Raw genomic sequence first — 23,055 nt, forward strand, 5'->3', positions numbered from 1 at the left:
TTTAGCAGCCAGCTCCTCTAAACCTCTAGCCACTAGATGAGTCTTTTGGGAGTTGTTCAGCAGCCAGCTCCTCTAAACCTCTAGCCACTAGATGAGTCATTTGGGAGTTGTTTAGCAGACAGCTCCTCTAAACCTCTAGCCACTAGATGAGTCTTTTGGGAGTTGTTTAGCAGCCAGCTCCTCTAAACCTCTAGCCACTAGATGAGTCTTTTGGGAGTTGTTTAGCAGCCAGCTCCTCTAAACCTCTAGCCACTAGATGAGTCTTTTGGGAGTTGTTTAGCAGCCAGCTCCTCTAAACCTCTAGCCACTAGATGAGTCTTTTGGGAGTTGTTTAGCAGCCAGCTCCTCTAAACCTCTAGCCACTAGATGAGTCTTTTGGGAGTTGTTTAGCAGCCAGCTCCTCTAAACCTCTAGATGAGTCTTTTGGGAGTTGTTTAGTAGCCAGCTCCTCTTAATCTCTATCCACTAGATGAGTCTTTTGGGAGTTGTTTAGCAGCCAGCTCCTCTAAACCTCTAGCCACTAGACGTTATGGTGAAAATTACAAGATAATGTTATAATATTTTAATTGCATCAAATGGTTGTTTTCTGCAACAGAATAAGGGGTTGTTAGAACGCTCATCTGTGTTCCACTGAGGATGGGCCTCTGGGAGATTTAAAACTGACAGGAGATTCATGACGTCTTTTGGGTGATGAAACCTGAAGAGACCGCATTCCAGAGCATGAGTTAATGTTTCTGTTCTATTCGGTACCAGGGAGAGATGACCCCAGGGCCAGACCTTGGTCTCTACACAATGAGAACAGTTTTTCCAGCAGATACTGTCTGCTGTGAATTATAGGTATCTTTCATACACATCTTAACCTTGTGACCCATTCCATACATCTGTCCTGTGTCATGTAAACTGAAGGATGGACTTTGCTATAAAATGCTGTGGCTCAAACCAGCTAGTTGAGTTCTCAGTGATCACCTCCAGGGGTGATTGCCGACCAGCTGGTTGAGTTCTCAGTGATCACCTCCAGGCGTGATTACTGACCAGCTGGTTGAGTTCTCAGTGATCACCTCCAGGGGTGATTACTGACCAGCTGGTGGGTTCTCAGTGAACACCTCCAGGGGTGATTACTGACCAGCTGATTGAGTTCTCAGTGATCACCTCCAGGGGTGGTTACTGACCAGCTGGTTGATTTCTCAGTGATCACCTCCAGGGGTGATTACCGACCAGCTGGTTGAGTTCTCAGTGATCACCTCCAGGGGTGGTTACCGACCAGCTGGTTGAGTTCTCAGTGATCACCTCCAGGGGTGATTACTGACCAGCTGGTGGGTTCTCAGTGATCACCTCCAGGGGTGATTACTGACCAGCTGGTTGAGTTCTCAGTGATCACCTCCAGGGGTGATTACTGACCAGCTCCATTACTGCAGTAAACCAACTGGTGGGTTCTCAGTGATCACACCCAGGGGTGATTACTGACCAGCTGGTTGAGTTCTCAGTGATCACCTCCAGGGGTGATTACTGACCAGCTGGTTGTTCTCAGTGATCACCTCCAGGGGTGATTACTGACCAGCTGGTGGGTTCTCAGTGAACACCTCCAGGGGTGATTACTGACCAGCTGATTGAGTTCTCAGTGATCACCTCCAGGGGTGGTTACTGACCAGCTGGTTGATTTCTCAGTGATCACCTCCAGGGGTGATTACCGACCAGCTGGTTGAGTTCTCAGTGATCACCTCCAGGGGTGGTTACCGACCAGCTGGTTGAGTTCTCAGTGATCACCTCCAGGGGTGATTACTGACCAGCTGGTGGGTTCTCAGTGATCACCTCCAGGGGTGATTACTGACCAGCTGGTTGAGTTCTCAGTGATCACCTCCAGGGGTGATTACCGACCAGCTGGTTGAGTTCTCAGTGATCACCTCCAGGGGTGATTACTGACCAGCTGGTGGGTTCTCAGTGATCACCTCCAGGGGTGATTACTGACCAGCTGGTTGAGTTCTCAGTGATCACCTCCAGGGGTGATTACTGACCAGCTGGTTGAGTTCTCAGTGATCACCTCCAGGGGTGATTACCGACCAGCTGGTTGAGTTCTCAGTGATCACCTCCAGGGGTGATTACTGACCAGCTGATTAAGTTCTCAGTGATCACCTCCAGGGGTGATTACTGACCAGCTGATTGAGTTCTCAGTGATCACCTCCAGGGGTGATTACTGACCAGCTCCATTACTGCAGTAAACCAGCTGGTTGAGTTCTCAGTGATCACCTCCAGGGGTGATTACTGACCAGCTCCATTACTGCAGTAAACCAGCTGGTGGGTCTCAGTGATCACACCCAGGGGTGATTACTGACCAGCTGGTTGAGTTCTCAGTGATCACCTCCAGGGGTGATTACTGACCAGCTGGTTGTTCTCAGTGATCACCTCCAGGGGTGATTACTGACCAGCTGGTGGGTTCTCAGTGATCACCTCCAGGGGTGGTTACCGACCAGCTGGTTGAGTTCTCAGTGATCACCTCCAGGGGTGATTACTGACCAGCTGGTGGGTTCTCAGTGATCACCTCCAGGGGTGATTACTGACCAGCTGGTTGAGTTCTCAGTGATCACCTCCAGGGGTGATTACCGACCAGCTGGTTGAGTTCTCAGTGATCACCTCCAGGGGTGATTACTGACCAGCTGATTGAGTTCTCAGTGATCACCTCCAGGGGTGATTACTGACCAGCTGATTGAGTTCTCAGTGATCACCTCCAGGGGTGATTACTGACCAGATGGTTGAGTTCTCAGTGATCACCTCCAGGGGTGATTACCGACCAGCTGGTTGAGTTCTCAGTGATCACCTCCAGGGGTGATTACTGACCAGCTCCATTACTGCTGTAATTAAATAAAATAGTTTGATTGTTTTGAAGAAATCTTGAAAGCCTCTCCTTTTGAATAAACTAATTCCACCACAACGTGCTTTTGGCACTATTCCAGTTCTTTAAGGGACACACCCACCTTGTTGAGACACATTTTTGGCAAATGTCTTGACATCCTCAAACACTAAATTTTTCCTCCATTTACTGACCTCATCTAGTTTAGCTGAGTCAAATGACATGTCCTTTGTTTAAAGTGCATCATCAATCTGAATGTCATTCTGTTTTTTGTGATTTTCCATTGGTTGAAATCTGAGATTATCTGCAAGTGACAGGTCAGCTGACCCTGTTGTACCAGAAAGTGTAGCTGGTTCAGAGTACTGCAAGTTGGACCAGTTCTGGTGTTTTCCTTTGGCTTTTCCTGCTCGTCCAATGACGGTTGCTGTGGGTGGAATACCACTTTTTCTGTCCATGTATTTAACAGTTTGTCCAGTTTTCAGATTGGAACAACCATGCTGTCTTAACACATGTGGCTGTTGTTGAATGTTTTCCTCATTTGAACCCTCAACAGTATTACCTGTGGGATGGTTGAAGATCTCTGCTCCATTTCCTGTGTCAGTTTCAGTCTCTATATCATTGGATGAGACATCTGGTAGGTTTGTGTCTGTTAATGTGTCCTTTTTTGTCATTTTCAGTAGGAGGCTGAATCTCAGCAACAGCCCCTCCATCTTGTTGATCATTTACTTTCTGCAATCTTGAGTGATGCACCTTAAAAATGGTTTCCTCCATGCCTCACAAATATCACCACACCATCTTGGCCAATGACTACTCCCAGTCCTTTCCACTCTTGACAGTCAACTCGTTTGTAGTACACTCTGTTTCCAATCTCGTACTTCTCATCGGTGGGTTGAAGCCGTTTCCGCAGAGCCCTGTTAATTCTCCCTGAACACTCTGCTTCAGTGAACGCTTTTCTCATTGCATGTAGTGCAGAAAGGTGCTGTCCCACCCATGCGCTCACACTGGTCCCTTCTATGGTTTAGGGGGTTAAGTAGAGTAGATGGGTTTGTGTTTAGTGTAGGTGTCTAGCTGTGTCTATGGTTGCCTGAATGGTTCTCAATCAGAGACAGATGTCATTAATTGTCTCTGATTGGGAGCCATATTTAAGACAGCCATAGGCAAAAGGTTAATGTGGGTAATTGTCTATGTTGTACGTTTGTAGCTTGTGTGTGAACTTACGTCTATAGCTTCACGGTTGTTTTGTTTCAGTTTGTTAAAGTGTTCGTTGCGTGTTTTTCCTTTCTCTAAAATAAAAGAATGTATTTTGCACACGCTGCGCCTTGGTCCACTCTCTCTCAGCAAGACGATCGCGACAGAATTACCCACCAAAGGACCAAGCAGCGTGTGAAACAGCAACAGGACCCACCTACACAGGATTCATGGACATGGGAGGAGATATTAGATGGAAAGGGACCTTGGGCACAACCGGGAGAATATCGCCTCCCTCGTGAAGAGCTGGAGGCAGCTAAAGCTGAGAGGAGGCGATATGAGGAGGCAGCACGGAAGCAAGGCTGGAAGCCCGTGAGTACAACCCAAAAATTTCTTGGGGGGGGGCTGAAAGGGAGTGTGGCGAAGTCAGGTAGGAGACCTGCGCATACTCCCTGTACTTACCGTGGAGAGCGAGAGTACGGGCAGACACCGTGTTACGTAGTAGAGCGCATGGTGTCTCCTGTACGTGTTCATAGCCCAGTGCGGGTTATTCCACCTCCCCGCACTGGTAGGGCTAGATTGAGGATTGAGCCGGATGTCATGAAGCCGGCCCAACGCATCTGGCCACCAGTGCGTCTCCTCGGGCCGGCTTACATGGCACCAGCCTTACGCATGGTGTCCCCGGTTCGCCTACATAGCCCGGTGCGGGTTATTCCACCTCCCCGCACTGGTCGGGCGACGGGGAGCATACAACCAGGTAAGGTTGGGCAGGCTCAGTGCTCAAGGGAGCCAGTACGCCTGCACGGTCCGGTATTTCCGGCGCCACCTCCCCGCCCCAGCCCAGTACCACCAGTGCCTACACCACGCACCAGGCTTCCAGTGCGTCTCCAGAGCCCTGTTCCTCCTCCACGCACTAGCCCTGTGGTGCGTGTCTCCAGCCCATTACCACCTGTGCCTACGCCACGCACCAAGCCTCCTGTGTGTTCCCAGAGTCCTGTGCGTCCTGTTGCTGCTCCCCGCACTAGCCCTGAGATGCGTGTCTTCAGCCCGGTACCACCAGTGCCGGCACCACGCACTAGGTCTAATGTGCGTATCCAGGGTCCAGTATGCCCTGTTCCTTCTCCCCGCACTAGCCTGAAGGTGCGTGTCCTTAGCCCGGTACCTCCAGTTCCGGTACCCCGCACCAGGCCTACAGTGCGCCTCAGCCGGCCAGAGTCTGCCGTCTGCCCAGCGCCATCTGAGCCATCCGTCTGCCCAGCGCCATCTGAGCCATCCGTCTGCCCAGCGCCATCTGAGCCATCCGTCTGCCCAGCGCCATCTGAGCCATCCGTCTGCCCAGCGCCATCTGAGCCATCCGTCTGCCCAGCGCCATCTGAGCCATCCGTCTGCCCAGCGCCATTAGAGCCATCCGTCTGCCCAGCGCCATTAGAGCCATCCGTCTGCCCAGCGCCATTAGAGCCATCCGTCTGCCCAGCGCCATTAGAGCCGCCCGTCTGTCCCGAGCCGCCCGTCTGTCCCGAGCCGCCCGTCTGTCCCGAGCAGCCCGTCTGTCCCGAGCCGTCAGAGCCGCCCGTCTGTCCCGAGCCGTCAGAGCCGCCCGTCTGTCCCGAGCCGTCAGAGCCGCCCGTCTGTCCCGAGCCGTCAGAGCCGCCCGTCTGTCCCGAGCCGTCAGAGCCGCCCGTCTGTCCCGAGCCGTCAGAGCCGCCCGTCTGTCCCGAGCCGTCAGAGCCGCCCGTCTGTCAGGATCCGCCAGAGCCGCCCGTCTGTCAGGATCCGCCAGATCCGCCAGTCAGCCAGGATCCGCCAGATCCGCCAGTCAGCCAGGATCCGCCAGATCCGCCAGTCAGCCATGAGCAGCCAGATCCGCCAGCCAGCCATGAGCAGCCAGATCCGCCAGCCAGCCATGAGCAGCCAGATCCGTCAGCCAGCCATGAGCAGCCAGATCCGTCAGCCAGCCATGAGCAGCCAGATCCGTCAGCCAGCCATGAGCAGCCAGATCCGTCAGCCAGCCATGAGCAGCCAGATCCGTCAGCCAGCCATGAGCAGCCAGATCCGTCAGCCAGCCATGAGCTGCCGTCTCTCAGTCCGGAGCTACCCCTCCGTCCGGTGGCGCCCTCTGGGATGGTCTTCAGTCCGGGACTTGCTACAAGGGTCGCCGCTCCAGAGGCGCCACCAAAGTGGGTATTGACAATGGTGGAGTGGGGGCCTCGTCCCGCGCCCGAGCCGCCGCCATGATTGGGGCCACCCCGGACCCTCCCCTTCTGTTTCAGGTTCTGCGGCCGGAGTCCACAACTTTGGGGGGGGGGTACTGTCACGCCCTGGCCTTAGTATTCTTTGTTTCCTTTATTATTTTAGTTAGGTCAGGGTGTGACATGGGGAATGTATGTGTTTTTGTATTGTCTAGGGTGGTTGTATGGTTTAGGGGGTTAAGTAGAGTAGATGGGTTTGTGTTTAGTGTAGGTGTCTAGCTGTGTCTATGGTTGCCTGAATGGTTCTCAATCAGAGACAGATGTCATTAATTGTCTCTGATTGGGAGCCATATTTAAGACAGCCATAGGCACTAGGTTAATGTGGGTAATTGTCTATGTTGTACGTTTGTAGCTTGTGTGTGCACTTACGTCTATAGCTTCACGATCGTTTGTTGTTTTGTTTCAGTTTGTTAAAGTGTTTGTTGCGTGTTTTTCCTTTCTCTAAAATAAAAGAGAATGTATTTTGCACATGCTGCGCCTTGGTCCACTCTCTCTCAGCAAGACGATCGTGACACAGTGGTGCTTTGACAAATAGCACATGTCGATCTCCTTCCATACCTGTCCAGTGGATTTGTGCCGGGTGATGGCGCCCTCTTCTGGTTGTCTTGAACGTGACTTGTTAGTGCCTTTTCTCTGCTGCTCAATGTAAAATGCTGCGTCACTCACTTGCATTGGCACGACAGACGTCTTCTCACCCAAAACTATATTTGTGCCAACTTCATTGACGCAAAAGTCAGCACAGTCAAAGCCAAATGTTTCTCCCTACCATCCAGGCAGACAGTATCTAGCAACTTGAAATCTAACACTGCATCCAGGAGAACCATGTCTCTACCATCCAGACAGACAGTATCTAGCAACTTGAAATCTAACACTGCATCCAGGAGAACCATGTCTCTAACCAGTGTCCAGATGAGTAACCAGTGTCCAGATTAGTAACCAGTGTCCAGATTAGTAACCAGTGTCCAGATTAGTAACCAGTGTCCATATTAGTAACCAGTGTCCAGATTCCAAGTTCATTTTTCGAACTTTCATACAACCTCATCTCGTGGAAGCGAGGTGGCACATTGTAGTTATTAGCCATCCTCTGCTACCAATGTTAACTTAAAATGACACAACGACTATGTTCCAGTTGAACAACGTTTCCTAAACCGTATTTCCACACCATTTCCAAAAACAGAGGCTACAACAAAGCATGCTAACCTCTCACCATTACCAATAACAGAGACTACAACAAAACATGCTAACCTCTCACCATTACCAATAACAGAGGCTACAACAAAACATGCTAACCTCTCACCATTACCAATAACAGAGGCTACAACAAAACATGCTAACCTCTCACCATTACCAATAACAGAGACTACAACAAAACATGCTAACCTCTCACCATTAGCAATAACAGAGGCTACAACAAAACATGCTGACAGCCTGCAAAGAGTAAAATCATATTAAAATCACACTGATATTCTTTGGTGTTGAAAATAGTGGCAGTATATTTTTCTCCATATTCATGTCACACCCTGATCTGTTTCACCTGTCTTGTGATTGTCTCCACCCCCTCCAGGTGTCGCTTATTTCCCTGGTGTACTTATCCCTGTGTTTCCCCGGTGTATTTATCCCTGTGTTTCCCTGATGTATATATCCCTGTGTTTCCCTGGTGTATATATCCCTGTGTTTCCCTGGTGTATTTAACCCTTGTGTATATATCCCTGTGTTTCCCTGGTGTATATATCCCTGTGTTTCCCTGATGAATTTATCCCTGTGATTCCTGTCTCTCTGTGCCAGTTCGTCTTGTCTGTTTCAAGTCAACCAGTATGTTTTTCCCCGTGCTCCTTTCTCGTTTAGTCCTCCCGGTTTTTGTCCCTTGCCTGTTTTCTGGACTCTGTACCTGCCTGCCTGACCATTCTGCCTGTCCTGACCTCTAGCCTGCCTGACCATTCTGCCTGTCCTGACCTCTAGCCTGCCTGACCATTCTGCCTGTCCTGACCTCTAGCCTGCCTGACCATTCTGCCTGTCCTGACCTCTAGCCTGTCTGACCATTCTGCCTGTCCTGACCTCTAGTCTGCCTGAAAATTCTGCCTGTCCTGACCATTCTGCCTGCCTGACCATTCTGCCTGTCCTGACCTCTAGCCTGCCTGACCATTCTGCCTGTACTGACCTCTAGTCTGCCTGCCACACTGTACCTCCTGGACTCTGATCTGGTTATGACCTTTTGCCTGTCCACGGCCATTTTCTTGCCTACCCATTTTAGTATATTAGTAAATATCAAAGACTCTGACCATCTGCCTCCCGTGCCATCTGGGTCTCGCCTTGTGCCTTAAACCACACTGCTATTCTTTGAGGGTATCACCTTTTATTTGGGGGTAGATTAATACATTTCCAACATTTTAGGTTTGAGAGTCTAGTGTGTGTGTGTCCAATGTGTTTGTTTGTCAATGTGTGTGTGTGTGTGTGTCACATTCACACACTGGAAACACACACACACACACAGACACACACACACACTCACACACAGGACACTCACGCACACACACACACACACACCGTTGTCCAAGTGGTGGTCAGAATGTTTGTCTTAACTAGCCTGATAAGTCAAACATGTCTGATATGAACATTGACATACACCCTCTACATACTTGAGTTTCTCCAGTCTGCAGTGTGGATCCTCCAGTCCAGCAGAGAGCAGCTTCACTCCTGAGTCTCCTGGGTGATTGTAGCTCAGGTCCAGCTCTCTCAGGTGTGAGGGGTTTGACCTCAGAGCTGAGACCAGAGAAGCACAGCCTTCCTCTGTGACTAGACAGCCTGACAGCCTGCAAAGAGTCAAATCATATTAAAACCACACTGCTATTCTTTGGTGGTGAAAATAGTGGCAGTAAAATATTTTCTAATATTCAGATATATCAGTGTCCTGAAACATTCCATATTTATTCGTAAAATAATGTATCATCATTAGAAATTATCAAACTATTGTCTGCAGATAGAAACATTGTAGTACAAATATTTGAGAAGACTGACGAGACCAGTTTAAAAAGCAGTATCAGTCAAAAGACAGACAGTGAGGTATCAGATTTAGATTGTATTGGGTATACAGTCCACACCATATCTATTTTGACAGTGAAGCTAACATTTTAAATGTGGCTCTATACTCCAACATTTTAAATGTGGCTCTATACTCCAACATTTTGGATTTCAGATCAAATGTTTCATATGACGTGACAGTATACAGTGGGGCAAAAAATAATTTAGCCAGCCATCAATTGTGCAAGTTCTCCCACTTAAAAAGATGAGAGAGGCCTGTAATTTTCATCATAGGTACACTTCAACTATGACAGACAAAATTAGAAAAAAAATCCAGAAAATCACATTGTAGGATTTTTAATGAATTTATTTGCAAATTATGGTCTCCAGTACAAACATACTAACCTCTCACCCTTACCAATAACAGAGGCTACAACAAAACATGCTAACCTCTCACCATTACCAATAACAGAGGCTACAACAAAACATGCTAACTTCTCACCATTACCAATAACAGAGGCTACAACAAAACATGCTAACCTCTCACCATTACCAATAACAGAGGCTACAACAAAACATGCTAACCTCTCACCATTACCAATAACAGAGGCTACAACAAAACATACTAACCTCTCACCATTACCAATAACAGAGGCTACAACAAAACATGCTAACCTCTCACCATTACCAATAACAGAGGCTACAACAAAACATGCTAACCTCTCACCATTACCAATAACAGAGGCTACAACATAACATGCTAACCTCTCACCATTACCAATAACAGAGGCTACAACAAAACATGCTAACCTCTCACCATTACCAATAACAGAGGCTACAACAAAACATGCTAACCTCTCACCATTACCAATAACAGAGACTACAACAAAACATGCTAACCTCTCACCATTACCAATAACAGAGGCTACAACAAAACATGCTAACCTCTCACCATTACCAATAACAGAGGCTACAACAAAACATGCTAACCTCTCACCATTACCAATAACAGAGGCTACAACAAAACATGCTAACCTCTCACCATTACCAATAACAGAGGCTACAACAAAACATGCTAACCTCTCACCATTACCAATAACAGAGGCTACAACAAAACATGCTAACCTCTCACCATTACCAATAACAGAGGCTACAACAAAACATGCTAACCTCTCACCATTACCAATAACAGAGACTACAACAAAACATGCTAACCTCTCACCATTACCAATAACAGAGACTACAACAAAACTTGCTAACCTCTCACCATTACCAATAACAGAGGCTACAACAAAACATGCTAACCTCTCACCATTACCAATAACAGAGGCTACAACAAAACATGCTAACCTCTCACCATTACCAATAAGAGGCTACAACAAAACATGCTAACCTCTCACCATTACCAATAACAGAGACTACATCATAACATGCTAACCTCTCACCATTACCAATAACAGAGGCTACAACAAAACATGCTAACCTCTCACCATTACCAATAACAGAGGCTACAACAAAACATGCTAACCTCTCACCATTACCAATAACAGAGGCTACAACAAAACATGCTAACCTCTCACCATTACCAATAACAGAGGCTACAACAAAACATGCTAACCTCTCACCATTACCAATAACAGAGGCTACAACAAAACATGCTAACCTCTCACCATTACCAATAACAGAGACTACAACAAAACATGCTAACCTCTCACCATTACCAATAACAGAGGCTACAACAAAAAATGCTAACCTCTCACCATTACCAATAACAGAGGCTACAACAAAACATGCTAACCTCTCACCATTACCAATAACAGAGGCTACAACAAAACATGCTAACCTCTCACCATTACCAATAACAGAGGCTACAACAAAACATGCTAACCTCTCACCATTACCAATAACAGAGACTACAACAAAACATGCTAACCTCTCACCATTACCAATAACAGAGGCTACAACAAAACATGCTAACCTCTCACCATTACCAATAACAGAGGCTACAACAAAACATGCTAACCTCTCACCATTACCAATAACAGAGGCTACAACAAAACATGCTAACCTCTCACCATTACCAATAACAGAGGCTAGAACAAAACATGCTAACCTCTCACCATTAGCAATAACAGAGGCTAGAACAAAACATGCTAACCTCTCACCATTACCAATAACAGAGGCTACAACAAAACATGCTAACCTCTCACCATTACCAATAACAGAGACTACAACAAAACTTGCTAACCTCTCACCATTACCAATAACAGAGGCTACAACAAAACATGCTAACCTCTCACCATTACCAATAACAGAGGCTACAACAAAACATGCTAACCTCTCACCATTACCAATAACAGAGGCTACAACAAAACATGCTAACCTCTCACCATTACCAATAACAGAGGCTACAACAAAACATGCTAACCTCTCACCATTACCAATAACAGAGGCTACAACAAAACATGCTAACCTCTCACCATTACCAATAACAGAGGCTACAACAAAACATGCTAACCTCTCACCATTACCAATAACAGAGACTACAACATAACATGCTAACCTCTCACCATTACCAATAACAGAGGCTACAACAAAACATGCTAACCTCTCACCATTACCAATAACAGAGGCTACAACAAAACATGCTAACCTCTCACCATTACCAATAACAGAGGCTACAACAAAACATACTAACCTCTCACCATTACCAATAACAGAGACTACAACAAAACATGCTAACCTCTCACCATTACCAATAACAGAGGCTACAACAAAACATGCTAACCTCTCACCATTACCAATAACAGAGGCTACAACAAAACATGCTAACCTCTCACCATTACCAATAACAGAGGCTACAACAAAACATGCTAACCTCTCACCATTACCAATAACAGAGGCTACAACAAAACATGCTAACCTCTCACCATTACCAATAACAGAGACTACAACAAAACATGCTAACCTCTCACCATTACCAATAACAGAGGCTACAACAAAACATGCTAACCTCTCACCATTACCAATAACAGAGGCTACAACAAAACATGCTAACCTCTCACCATTACCAATAACAGAGGCTACAACAAAACATGCTAACCTCTCACCATTACCAATAACAGAGGCTACAACAAAACATGCTAACCTCTCACCATTACCAATAACAGAGGCTACAACAAAACATGCTAACCTCTCACCATTACCAATAACAGAGGCTACAACAAAACATGCTAACCTCTCACCATTACCAATAACAGAGGCTACAACAAAACATGCTAACCTCTCACCATTACCAATAACAGAGGCTACAACAAAACATGCTAACCTCTCACCATTACCAATAACAGAGACTACAACAAAACTTGCTAACCTCTCACCATTACCAATAACAGAGGCTACAACAAAACATGCTAACCTCTCACCATTACCAATAACAGAGGCTACAACAAAACATGCGAACCTCTCACCATTACCAATAACAGAGGCTACAACAAAACATGCTAACCTCTCACCATTACCAATAACAGAGGCTACAACAAAACATGCTAACCTCTCACCATTACCAATAACAGAGGCTACAACAAAACATGCTAACCTCTCACCATTACCAATAACAGAGGCTACAACAAAACATGCTAACCTCTCACCATTACCAATAACAGAGACTACAACATAACATGCTAACCTCTCACCATTACCAATAACAGAGGCTACAACAAAACATGCTAACCTCTCACCATTACCAATAACAGAGGCTACAACAAAACATGCTAACCTCTCACCATTACCAATAACAGAGGCTACAACAAAACATGCTAACCTCTCACCATTACCAATAACAGAGGCTACAACAAAACATGCTAACCTCTCACCATTACCAATAACAGAGACTACAACATAACATGCTAACCTCTCAACATTACCAATAACAGAGGCTACAACAAAACATGCTAACCTCTCACCATTACCAATAACAGAGGCTACAACAAAACATGCTAACCTCTCACCATTACCAATAACAGAGGCTACAACAAAACATGCTAACCTCTCACCATTACCAATAACAGAGGCTACAACAAAACATGCTAACCTCTCACCATTACCAATAACAGAGGCTACAACAAAACATGCTAACCTCTCACCATTACCAATAACAGAGACTACAACAAAACTTGCTAACCTCTCACCATTACCAATAACAGAGGCTACAACAAAACATGCTAACCTCTCACCATTACCAATAACAGAGGCTACAACAAAACATGCTAACCTCTCACCATTACCAATAACAGAGGCTACAACAAAACATGCTAACCTCTCACCATTACCAATAACAGAGGCTACAACAAAACATGCTAACCTCTCACCATTACCAATAACAGAGGCTACAACAAAACATACTAACCTCTCACCATTACCAATAACAGAAACTACAACAAAACATGCTAACCTCTCACCATTACCAATAACAGAGGCTACAACAAAACATGCTAACCTCTCACCATTACCAATAACAGAGGCTACAACAAAACATGCTAACCTCTCACCATTACCAATAACAGAGACTACAACAAAACATACTAACCTCTCACCATTACCAATAACAGAGGCTACAACAAAACATGCTAACCTCTCACCATTACCAATAACAGAGGCTACAACAAAACATGCTAACCTCTCACCATTACCAATAACGGAGGCTACAACAAAACATGCTAACAAAACATGCTAACCTCTCACCATTACCAAAAACAGAGGCTACAACAAAACATGCTAACCTCTCACCATTACCAATAACAGAGGCTACAACAAAACATGCTAACCTCTCACCATTACCAATAACAGAGGCTACAACAAAACATGCTAACCTCTCACCATTACCAATACCAGAGGCTACAACAAAACATGCTAACCTCTCACCATTACCAATAACAGAGACTACAACAAAACATGCTAACCTCTCAGCATTACCAATAACAGAGGCTACAACAAAACATGCTAACAAAACATGCTAACCTCTCACCATTACCAAAAACAGAGGCTACAACAAAACATGCTAACCTCTCACCATTACCAATAACAGAGGCTACAACAAAACATGCTAACCTCTCACCTTTAACCTCAAATAAAAGGTGACATTCTGTACTGTTGCCTAATATGAAATATTCTATCTCAAATCCAAAATGCTGGAGCATAGCACCAAATGTAAAACTGTAAGCTTCACTGTCCAAACACATATGGTGTGGACTATGTGTGTCTGGTAAACACATGTGGATCTGGTGAACAGTTATCACTTGTTACCAACTACAGGAATACTGACCTCAGAGTCTCCAGTTTACAGTGGGGATTCCCCAGTCCAGCAGAGAGCAGCTTCACTCCTGAATCCTTCAGGTCATTGTTACTCAGGTCCAGCTCTCTCAGGTGTGAGGGGTTTGACTTCAGAGCTGAGACCAGAGAAGCACAGCCTTCCTCTGTGACTAGACAGCCTGACAGCCTGCAAAGAGTCAAATCATATTAAAATCACACTGATATTCTGTGGTGGTAAAAATAGTGGCAGTATATTTTGTTCTAAATGTTGATATACATCAGTGTCCTGAAACCTGCCATATCTATTCATAAATTAATGTATCAATACTATAAATGACAAATTATCAATGTATTGCCTGTAGAGAGAAAAATGTATAGTACAAATATTTGAGTAGACTGACCAGACCAGTTTAAAAAGCAGTATCAGTCAAAAGACAGACAGTGAGGTATCAGATTTAGATTGTATTGAGTAAACAGTCCACACCATATCTATTTTGACAGTGAAGCTAACATTTTAAATGTGTCTCTATACTCCAACATTTTGGATTTGAGATCAAATGTTTCATATGAGGTGACAGTATATAATGTCACCTTTTATTTGAGGGTATTTTAATACATATCTGTTTCACCATTTAGAAATGAAAGCACTTTATGTATCTAGTCCCCCTATTTGAAGAAGTAATACGTTTTCTGACCAATTCACTTAAAGTGTATTAAAGTAGTCAAAAGTATAGTATTTGGTCCCATATTCTTTGAACACAATGACTACATCAAGCCTGTGACTGCCATGATTGAGAAAGATCATGAATGAATCATGAATAATAATGAGTGAGAGAGTTACAGAGGCTACAACAAAACATGCTAACCTCTCACCATTACCAATAACAGAGACTACAACAAAACATGCTAACCTCTCACCATTACCAATAACAGAGACTACAACAAAACATGCTAACCTCTCAGCATTACCAATAACAGAGACTACAACAAAACATGCTAACCTCTCAGCATTACCAATAACAGAGACTACAACAAAACATGCTAACCTCTCACCATTACCAATAACAGAGGCTACAACAAAACATGCTAACCTCTCACCATTACCAATAACAGAGGTTACAACAAACATGCTAATCTCTCACCATTACCAATAACAGAGGCTACAACAAAACATGCTAATCTCTCACCATTACCAATAACAGAGACTACAACAAAACATGCTAACCTCTCACCATTACCAATAACAGAGGATACAACAAAACATGCTAACCTCTCACCATTACCAATAACAGAGGATACAACAAAACATGCTAACCTCTCACCATTACCAATAACAGAGACTACAACAAAACATGCTAACCTCTCACCATTACCAATAACAGAGACTACAACAAAACATGCTAACCTCTCACCATTACCAATAACAGAGGCTACAACAAAACATGCTAACCTCTCACCATTACCAATAACAGAGGCTACAACAAAACATGCTAACCTCTCACCATTACCAATAACAGAGGCTACAACAAAACATGCTAACCTCTCACCATTACCAATAACAGGGGAGATTAGCATTTATACTGATATTTGTGCCTCTATAACTTTGTTATTCATCATTATTCACTATTCATATCTAAAAGGTAATATATATGTATGAATTCCCTCAAATAAAAGGTGACTTTCTGTACTGTCACCTAATATGAAACATTATATCTCAAATCCAAAATGCTGGAGCATAACACCAAATGTAAAACTGTAAGTTTCACTGTCCAAACTCATATGGTGTGGACTATGTGTGTCTGGTAAACACATGTGGATCTGATAAACAGTTATCACTTGTTGACCAACTACAGGAATACTGACCTCAGAGTCTCCAGTTTACAGTGTGGATCCTCCAGTGCAGCAGAGAGCAGTCTGACTCCTGAGTCTCCTGGTTGATTGTAGCTCAGGTCCAGCTCTCTCAGGTGTGAGGGGTTTGACCTCAGAGCTGAGACCAGAGAAGCACAGCCTTCCTCTGTGACTCCACAGCCTGACAGACTGACAAAGAGATCATCATGACTTCACAAACACACTGTTAATTTAACACCAGTAGTGTAGAAGGACAATGGCAGATTTGTTTGGTTTATTCTCCCCAACAACATATAGATTCATCTTCTGTCTCCTAGAATTGTATGGTCAAAATATTGTTATAGGAATGTGAAAATAAATGCATTGATTCAGTTTTTCAATATTTTTTTATTTTTCCGTTATTTTACCAGGTAAGTTGACTGAGAACACATTCTCATTTACAGCAACGACCTGGGGAATAGTTACAGGGGAAAGGAGGGGGATGAATGAGCCAATTGTAAAATGGGGATGAATAGGTGACTGTGATGGTTTGAGGGCCAGATTGGGAATTTAGCCAGGACACCGGGGTTAACACCCCTACTCTTACGATAAGTGCCATGGGATCTTTAATGACCTCAGAGAGAGGTATTATAATACATATTTTTCCCTGAACTGAATATTTCTTCCTGATGATTAGTTCTTATATGTCATTTTATTTACTCACAGAGCAGCTCTGGAGGCTTTGACCACTGGCAGCAGCCTCAGAAGACCTTCCTCTGATCTGGAGTATTTCTTCAGGTCAAACACATCCAGCTCCTTTTCTGAAGTCAGCAACACAAAGACCAGAGCTGACCACTGTGCAGGTGACAGTTTGGGTTTTGAGAGACTTCCTGATCTCAGGTAGCTTTGGATCTCCTCCACTAGAGAATGGTCATTCAGTTCATTCAGACAGTGGAACAGATTGATGCTCTTCTCTGGAGAAGGATTCTCCCTGATCTTCTCCTTGATGTACTTGACTGTTTCTTCATGGGTCTGTGAACTGCGTCTTGTCTTTGTCAGTAGACCTCGTAAGTGCTTCTGATTGGACTCCAGTGAGAGGCCCAGAAGGAAGCGGAGGAAAAGGTCCAGGTTTCCCGTCTCACTTTGTAAGGCTTTATCCACAGCACTCTTGTAGAAAGTAACTTTACGCCTTTTTTTTATTTGTTTGTGTCTGATCCTCACGGAAAAGTTCCTGGATGTTGATTGAGGTTCGGCCATTAGATTCTCATTGTTGTTGATGAATGAGAGGAACACATATACAGCAGCCAGAAACTCCTGAATGCTCAGATGCACAAAGCAGTACACCTTGTCCTGGTACAGCACACATTCCTCTTTAAAGAGCTGTGTGCACAATCCTGAGTACACTGAGGCTTCATTGACATCAACGCCAGCCTCTTTCAGGTCTTCTTCATAGAAAATCAGATTGCCATTCACAAGCTGTTGAAAAGCCAGTTTTCCCAGTGACAGAATGCTCTCTTTATTCCAGTGTGGACCTGTCTCTTCTTTCCCAAGATACTTTTCATTCTTCTGTTTGGTATGAAACACCACAAGGTGTGTGTACATCTCAGTCAGAGTCTTGGGCATCTCTTCTCTCTCATGTTTCAGCATGTGTTCAAGGACTGTTGCAGAAATCCAACAGAAGACTGGAATGTGGCACATGATGTGGAGGCTCCTTGATGTCTTTATGTGTGAGATGATTCTGCTGGCCAGGTCCTCATCACTGAATCTCTTCCTGAAGTACTCCTCCTTCTGTGGGTCATTGAACCCTCGTACCTCTGTCACCTGGTCAACACACCCTGAAGGGATTTTATTGGCTGCTGCAGGTCGGGTAGTTATCCAGAGGAGAGCAGAGGGAAGCAGATTTCCCTTGATGAGATTTGTCAGCAGAACGTCCACTGAGTTTGATTCTGTGATGTCCCAACAGATCTTGTTCTTCTGGAAGTCTAGGGGCAGTCGGCACTCATCCAGACCATCAAAGATGAACAGAACTTTGTACTTGTTGTAGTTGGAGATTCCTGATTGTTTGGTTTCCATTGAGAAGTGATTGAGAAGTTTAATGAAAGTGTTTTCCCCTTTCATCAAATTCAGCTCCCGAAAAGGAAATGAAAATACAAACTGGACATCCTGATTTGCTTTTCCTGCAGCCCAGTCCAGAATGAACTTCTGCACAGAGACTGTTTTTCCAATGCCAGCGACTCCCTTTGTCAGCACAGTTCTGATAAGTTTGTCTTGTCCAGTTAAGGGTTTGAAGATGTCGTTACATTTGATTGCAGTCTCTGGTCTTGCTTGTTTCCTGGTTGTTGTCTCAATCTGTCTCAGCTCATGTTCATTATTGACCTCTCCTGTTCCACCCTCTGTGATGTAGAGCTCTGTGTAGATCTTATTGAGAAGTGTTGGGTTTCCTTGTTTAGCGATCCCCTCAAATACACATTGAAACTTCTTCTTTAGATTAGATTTGAGTTCACGTTGGCAAATCACAGCAAGCTCATCTGAATGAAGAAATAACACAGAGGATATTAATATTACGTCTGTTTTAATGCTTACAGTATTGTAGGACTGTTATGAAGTTTTAAATTATATTAATTTATTCTCTTAACTGACTGTATAAATGTGTAAATGTTTTCATAATGCATTACAGACTGGTGTGACTGATTTATTATATTACTGGTATTATTGATGGTATTCTCTCTCCCTCTCTCTCTCTCTCTCTCTCTCTCTCTCTCTCTCTCTCTCTCTCTCTCTCTCTCTCTCTCTCTCTCTCTCTCTCTCTCTCTCTCTCTCTCTCTCTCTCTCTCTCTCTCTCTCTCTCTCTCTCTCTCTCTCTCTCTCTCTCTCTCTCTCTCTCTCTCTCTCTCTCTCTCTCTCTCTCTCTCTCTCTCTCTCTCTCTCTCAATGAATCAACACAACACATCCCTGCCGCTACTTGATGATGTAAATAGGTGTTGTTTTGAGAATATGAAATAATCTTATTCATGTCACTGAGGGAGTGCTGAGGTTTAGAGGGTCTACACCAGAAGTTAATGGTTATAGGAGGAAGGTATATAGTGGAGGGTCTACACCAGAAGGTAATGGGTATAGGAGGAAGGTATATAGTGGACGGTCTACACCAGAAGGTAATGGGTATCTATAGGAGGAAGGTATATAGTGGAGGGTCTACACCAGAAGGTAATGGTTATAGCAGGAAGGTATATAGTGGAGGGTCTACACCAGAAGGTAATGGGTATCTATAGGAGGAAGGTATATAGTGGAGGGTCTACACCAGAAGTTAGTGGTTATAGCAGGAAGGAATATAGTGGAGGGTCTACACCAGAAGTTAATGGTTATAGCAGGAAGGTATATAGTGGAGGGTCTACACCAGAAGTTAATGGTTATAGCAGGAAGGTATATAGTGGAGGGTCTACACCAGAAGTTAGTGGTTATAGCAGGAAGGTATATAGTGGAGGGTCTACACCAGAAGTTAGTGGTTATAGCAGGAAGGTATATAGTGGAGGGTCTACACCAGAAGTTAGTGGTTATAGCAGGAAGGTATATAGTGGAGGGTCTACACCAGAAGTTAGTGGTTATAGCAGGAAGGTATATAGTGGAGGGTCTACACCAGAAGTTAATGGTTATAGCAGGAAGGTATATAGTGGAGGGTCTACACCAGAAGTTAGTGGTTATAGCAGGAAGGTATATAGTGGAGGGTCTACACCAGAAGTTAATGGTTATAGCAGGAAGGTATATAGTGGAGGGTCTACACCAGAAGTTAATGGTTATAGCAGGAAGGTATATAGTGGAGGGTCTACACCAGAAGTTAGTGGTTATAGCAGGAAGGTATATAGTGGAGGGTCTACACCAGAAGGTAATGGTTATAGCAGGAAGGTATATAGTGGAGGGTCTACACCAGAAGTTAGTGGTTATAGCAGGAAGGTATATAGTGGAGGGTCTACACCAGAAGTTAGTGGTTATAGCAGGAAGGTATATAGTGGAGGGTCTACACCAGAAGATAATGGTTATAGCAGGAAGGTATATAGTGGAGGGTCTACACCAGAAGTTAGTGGTTATAGCAGGAAGGTATATAGTGGAGGGTCTACACCAGAAGTTAGTGGTTATAGCAGGAAGGTATATAGTGGAGGGTCTACACCAGAAGATAATGGTTATAGCAGGAAGGTATATAGTGGAGGGTCTACACCAGAAGTTAGTGGTTATAGCAGGAAGGTATATAGTGGAGGGTCTACACCAGAAGTTAGTGGTTATAGCAGGAAGGTATATAGTGGAGGGTCTACACCAGAAGTTAGTGGTTATAGCAGGAAGGTATATAGTGGAGGGTCTACACCAGAAGATAATGGTTATAGCAGGAAGGTATATAGTGGAGGGTATACACCAGAAGTTAGTGGTTATAGCAGGAAGGTATATAGTGGAGGGTCTACACCAGAAGATAATGGTTATAGCAGGAAGGTATATAGTGGAGGGTATACACCAGGTCAGATGAAGTGAGGAAGAACAGATATCACTAAGGTTCTGTCTAGCAACATAGATACTATGGCTGTTCGGTTGTTGAGGAGAAGACTCAGCCTAGGAGAAAGGGTTAAATATCAGTGCTTGTGTCAAATGTTTTGTTGTCTGAATTACAGCTGTAAAGACCCTTTGGGAAGAATTAAACTTGGTTAAGCTTCTCTAGTGTCCGTGAGTTATTTACTCAGAAAAATTAGAACCTAACAGTGTTAAGGCTGCTACAATATAATTGAGTTACACAGCTACTTTAGCTGTACTTTAGATACAGCTTTTAAATGTTATAAAACAGCATTCAACATGAGGCAGACAGATCTTACATTTCTCCAGTGTGTCAGCAAGCTCCTTCTGGTTCATTTTCCTCAGGACGTGCAGTGTGATCTTCAGAGCCCCCTCTCTGGCACTGCTCTCCTGCTTCTCATCTTCAGCATCCACCACTTCCTTATCCTGCTTCTGACTCTCAAAGCCTTCTGGGAGTTCTGGACTAAGAATCCTCTTGAACATCTTCAGCTCGTTCTTCACAAATGTCATAATTTTCTCTTCAAGCATCTGAAATAAATAAAGTAAATAAGTTAAGCAAGAGACAAAATGCTTTCTCATTAACACATTAATGAATGATTGACAGATCAACTTCACTTGAGGTAACAAAAACAAATGTACATAACAGGACCACATACACTGAATATGGAGGCCAGGTCTGTTTGATGACTCTGGGAAGACTGACCACTGAGAATCTCTGACTCTGATCTCTCCTGTTGGTTTCTGTGGACAAAACATGAGATTACATCTCCTCATCCAGGGAGTACACACACACACACACACACACACACACACACACACACACACACACACACACACACACACACACACACACACACACACACACACACACACACACACACACACACACACACACACACACACACACACACACACAGGGGATGTTGTGTTTGTTGAATATTGTTTTAGGACTATGAAAATGGACAAAAGGATTAGCCTATGGATTATGAAAACAACAAAAAGAAATGGGAAAATGAGAGAGGAGAAATTACTAGAGACAGTGTTGTTTAACTCACTGACCATGACCCATGAGTTCTTCTTACCTTTGTTCAGTAGAAAAGTCTCCCTCTCTAAAGTATATAGATAGATTCATAGACTTGTCACTCTTCATGGACACACAGCTGGGTACAGGGGAGGCTGGTCTCTCCTGCTTGATTGGACTTCAACACAACAGAGACAAACATTACATCTCTCATCTACTCTGAGCTCTGATGGGGAAACATAAGAAGAGTTTCATTCCAAAACGCTATATATCTATTTTCAGAATCGTTCGTAAATTAGCTTTTATTGTTTAAAGAAATTATGAAAGAGATTGGTGTGTTTTCTTACTTTAAATATCGCATTAACTAAATATATGGTGTTTTTGGTGTAAGTCAGTTTCATTGTTTGTTATGCTATAAATGGTTATTTATGGTGGTAAAATGAACTAGAATATTTTATATTTTGCAATTCTTAGCAATTACTAATTTAGTAAGGAATTGCACATTATTCAGTACTTCTGCAGTTGCTACATAATTCCAATAGATGGCAGCATAAGACCACAAAAGACATTTCAGTAGATTAGTTTAGTTTCTCCCTGGATACACCACCACTCCCCCTCACAGGAAAACTTCTGTGTGCTTCTTTCTGTCCCTTGACACACTGCTAACGCAAGAGGACGGACTGAAAAAGCCTTTAACAGATTACTGTTAAGTAATATAATGATGATTCATGTTTGTTATTACCTGTTTTTATGCTCATGTTTTGAAATTATTCTTAATTTATACATAATAATAATAAATTATAACGATTATCAATAAGCCTGAACATTCTCGCCCTCTGGTCCAGAAAAACGTATTTTCCAGGTACATTCATTGTCAAATTCATCAACCAGCATCGACCCGCTCTGCCTTCTCTTGCTAGTAGTCAACTCAGCCCCGCTAAAAGGCTGGTGTCGTCACTCTGCCTTCTCTCTCTAGTAGTCAACTCAGCCCTGCTAAAAGGCTGGTGTCGTCACTCTGCCTTCTCTCTCTAGTAGTCAACTCAGCC

The 23,055-nt window shown here is 44.1% G+C and overlaps 2 protein-coding genes and 1 long non-coding RNA gene across 3 annotated transcripts in view; all 3 read right to left on the reverse strand.

The window, feature by feature from the left end:
• Nucleotides 1–22,705, reverse strand: part of LOC139567977 (NACHT, LRR and PYD domains-containing protein 12-like) — a 55,038-nt gene extending 32,333 nt beyond the window's left edge. Inside the window, exons 1-6 of the mRNA XM_071389656.1 lie at nt 21,645–22,705; nt 21,288–21,516; nt 17,162–18,965; nt 16,474–16,647; nt 14,624–14,797; nt 8,919–9,092 (exon numbers count right to left, since the gene is read on the reverse strand). Coding sequence (XP_071245757.1) covers nt 8,919–9,092; nt 14,624–14,797; nt 16,474–16,647; nt 17,162–18,965; nt 21,288–21,516 — 2,555 coding nt within the window. The 5' untranslated portion in view covers nt 21,645–22,705. The remainder of the gene's footprint in view (nt 1–8,918; nt 9,093–14,623; nt 14,798–16,473; nt 16,648–17,161; nt 18,966–21,287; nt 21,517–21,644) is intronic.
• LOC139569930 (uncharacterized) overlaps nt 1–23,055 on the reverse strand; it is an 823,452-nt gene that overhangs the window by 773,038 nt on the left and 27,359 nt on the right. The gene's annotated exons all lie outside the window — the stretch shown is intronic.
• Nucleotides 1–23,055, reverse strand: part of LOC139539816 (NLR family CARD domain-containing protein 3-like) — a 446,707-nt gene that overhangs the window by 386,981 nt on the left and 36,671 nt on the right. The gene's annotated exons all lie outside the window — the stretch shown is intronic.

Source organism: Salvelinus alpinus, chromosome 1 (genome assembly GCF_045679555.1).
Source record: "Salvelinus alpinus chromosome 1, SLU_Salpinus.1, whole genome shotgun sequence".
NCBI classification, from domain to species: Eukaryota; Metazoa; Chordata; class Actinopteri; order Salmoniformes; family Salmonidae; genus Salvelinus; species Salvelinus alpinus.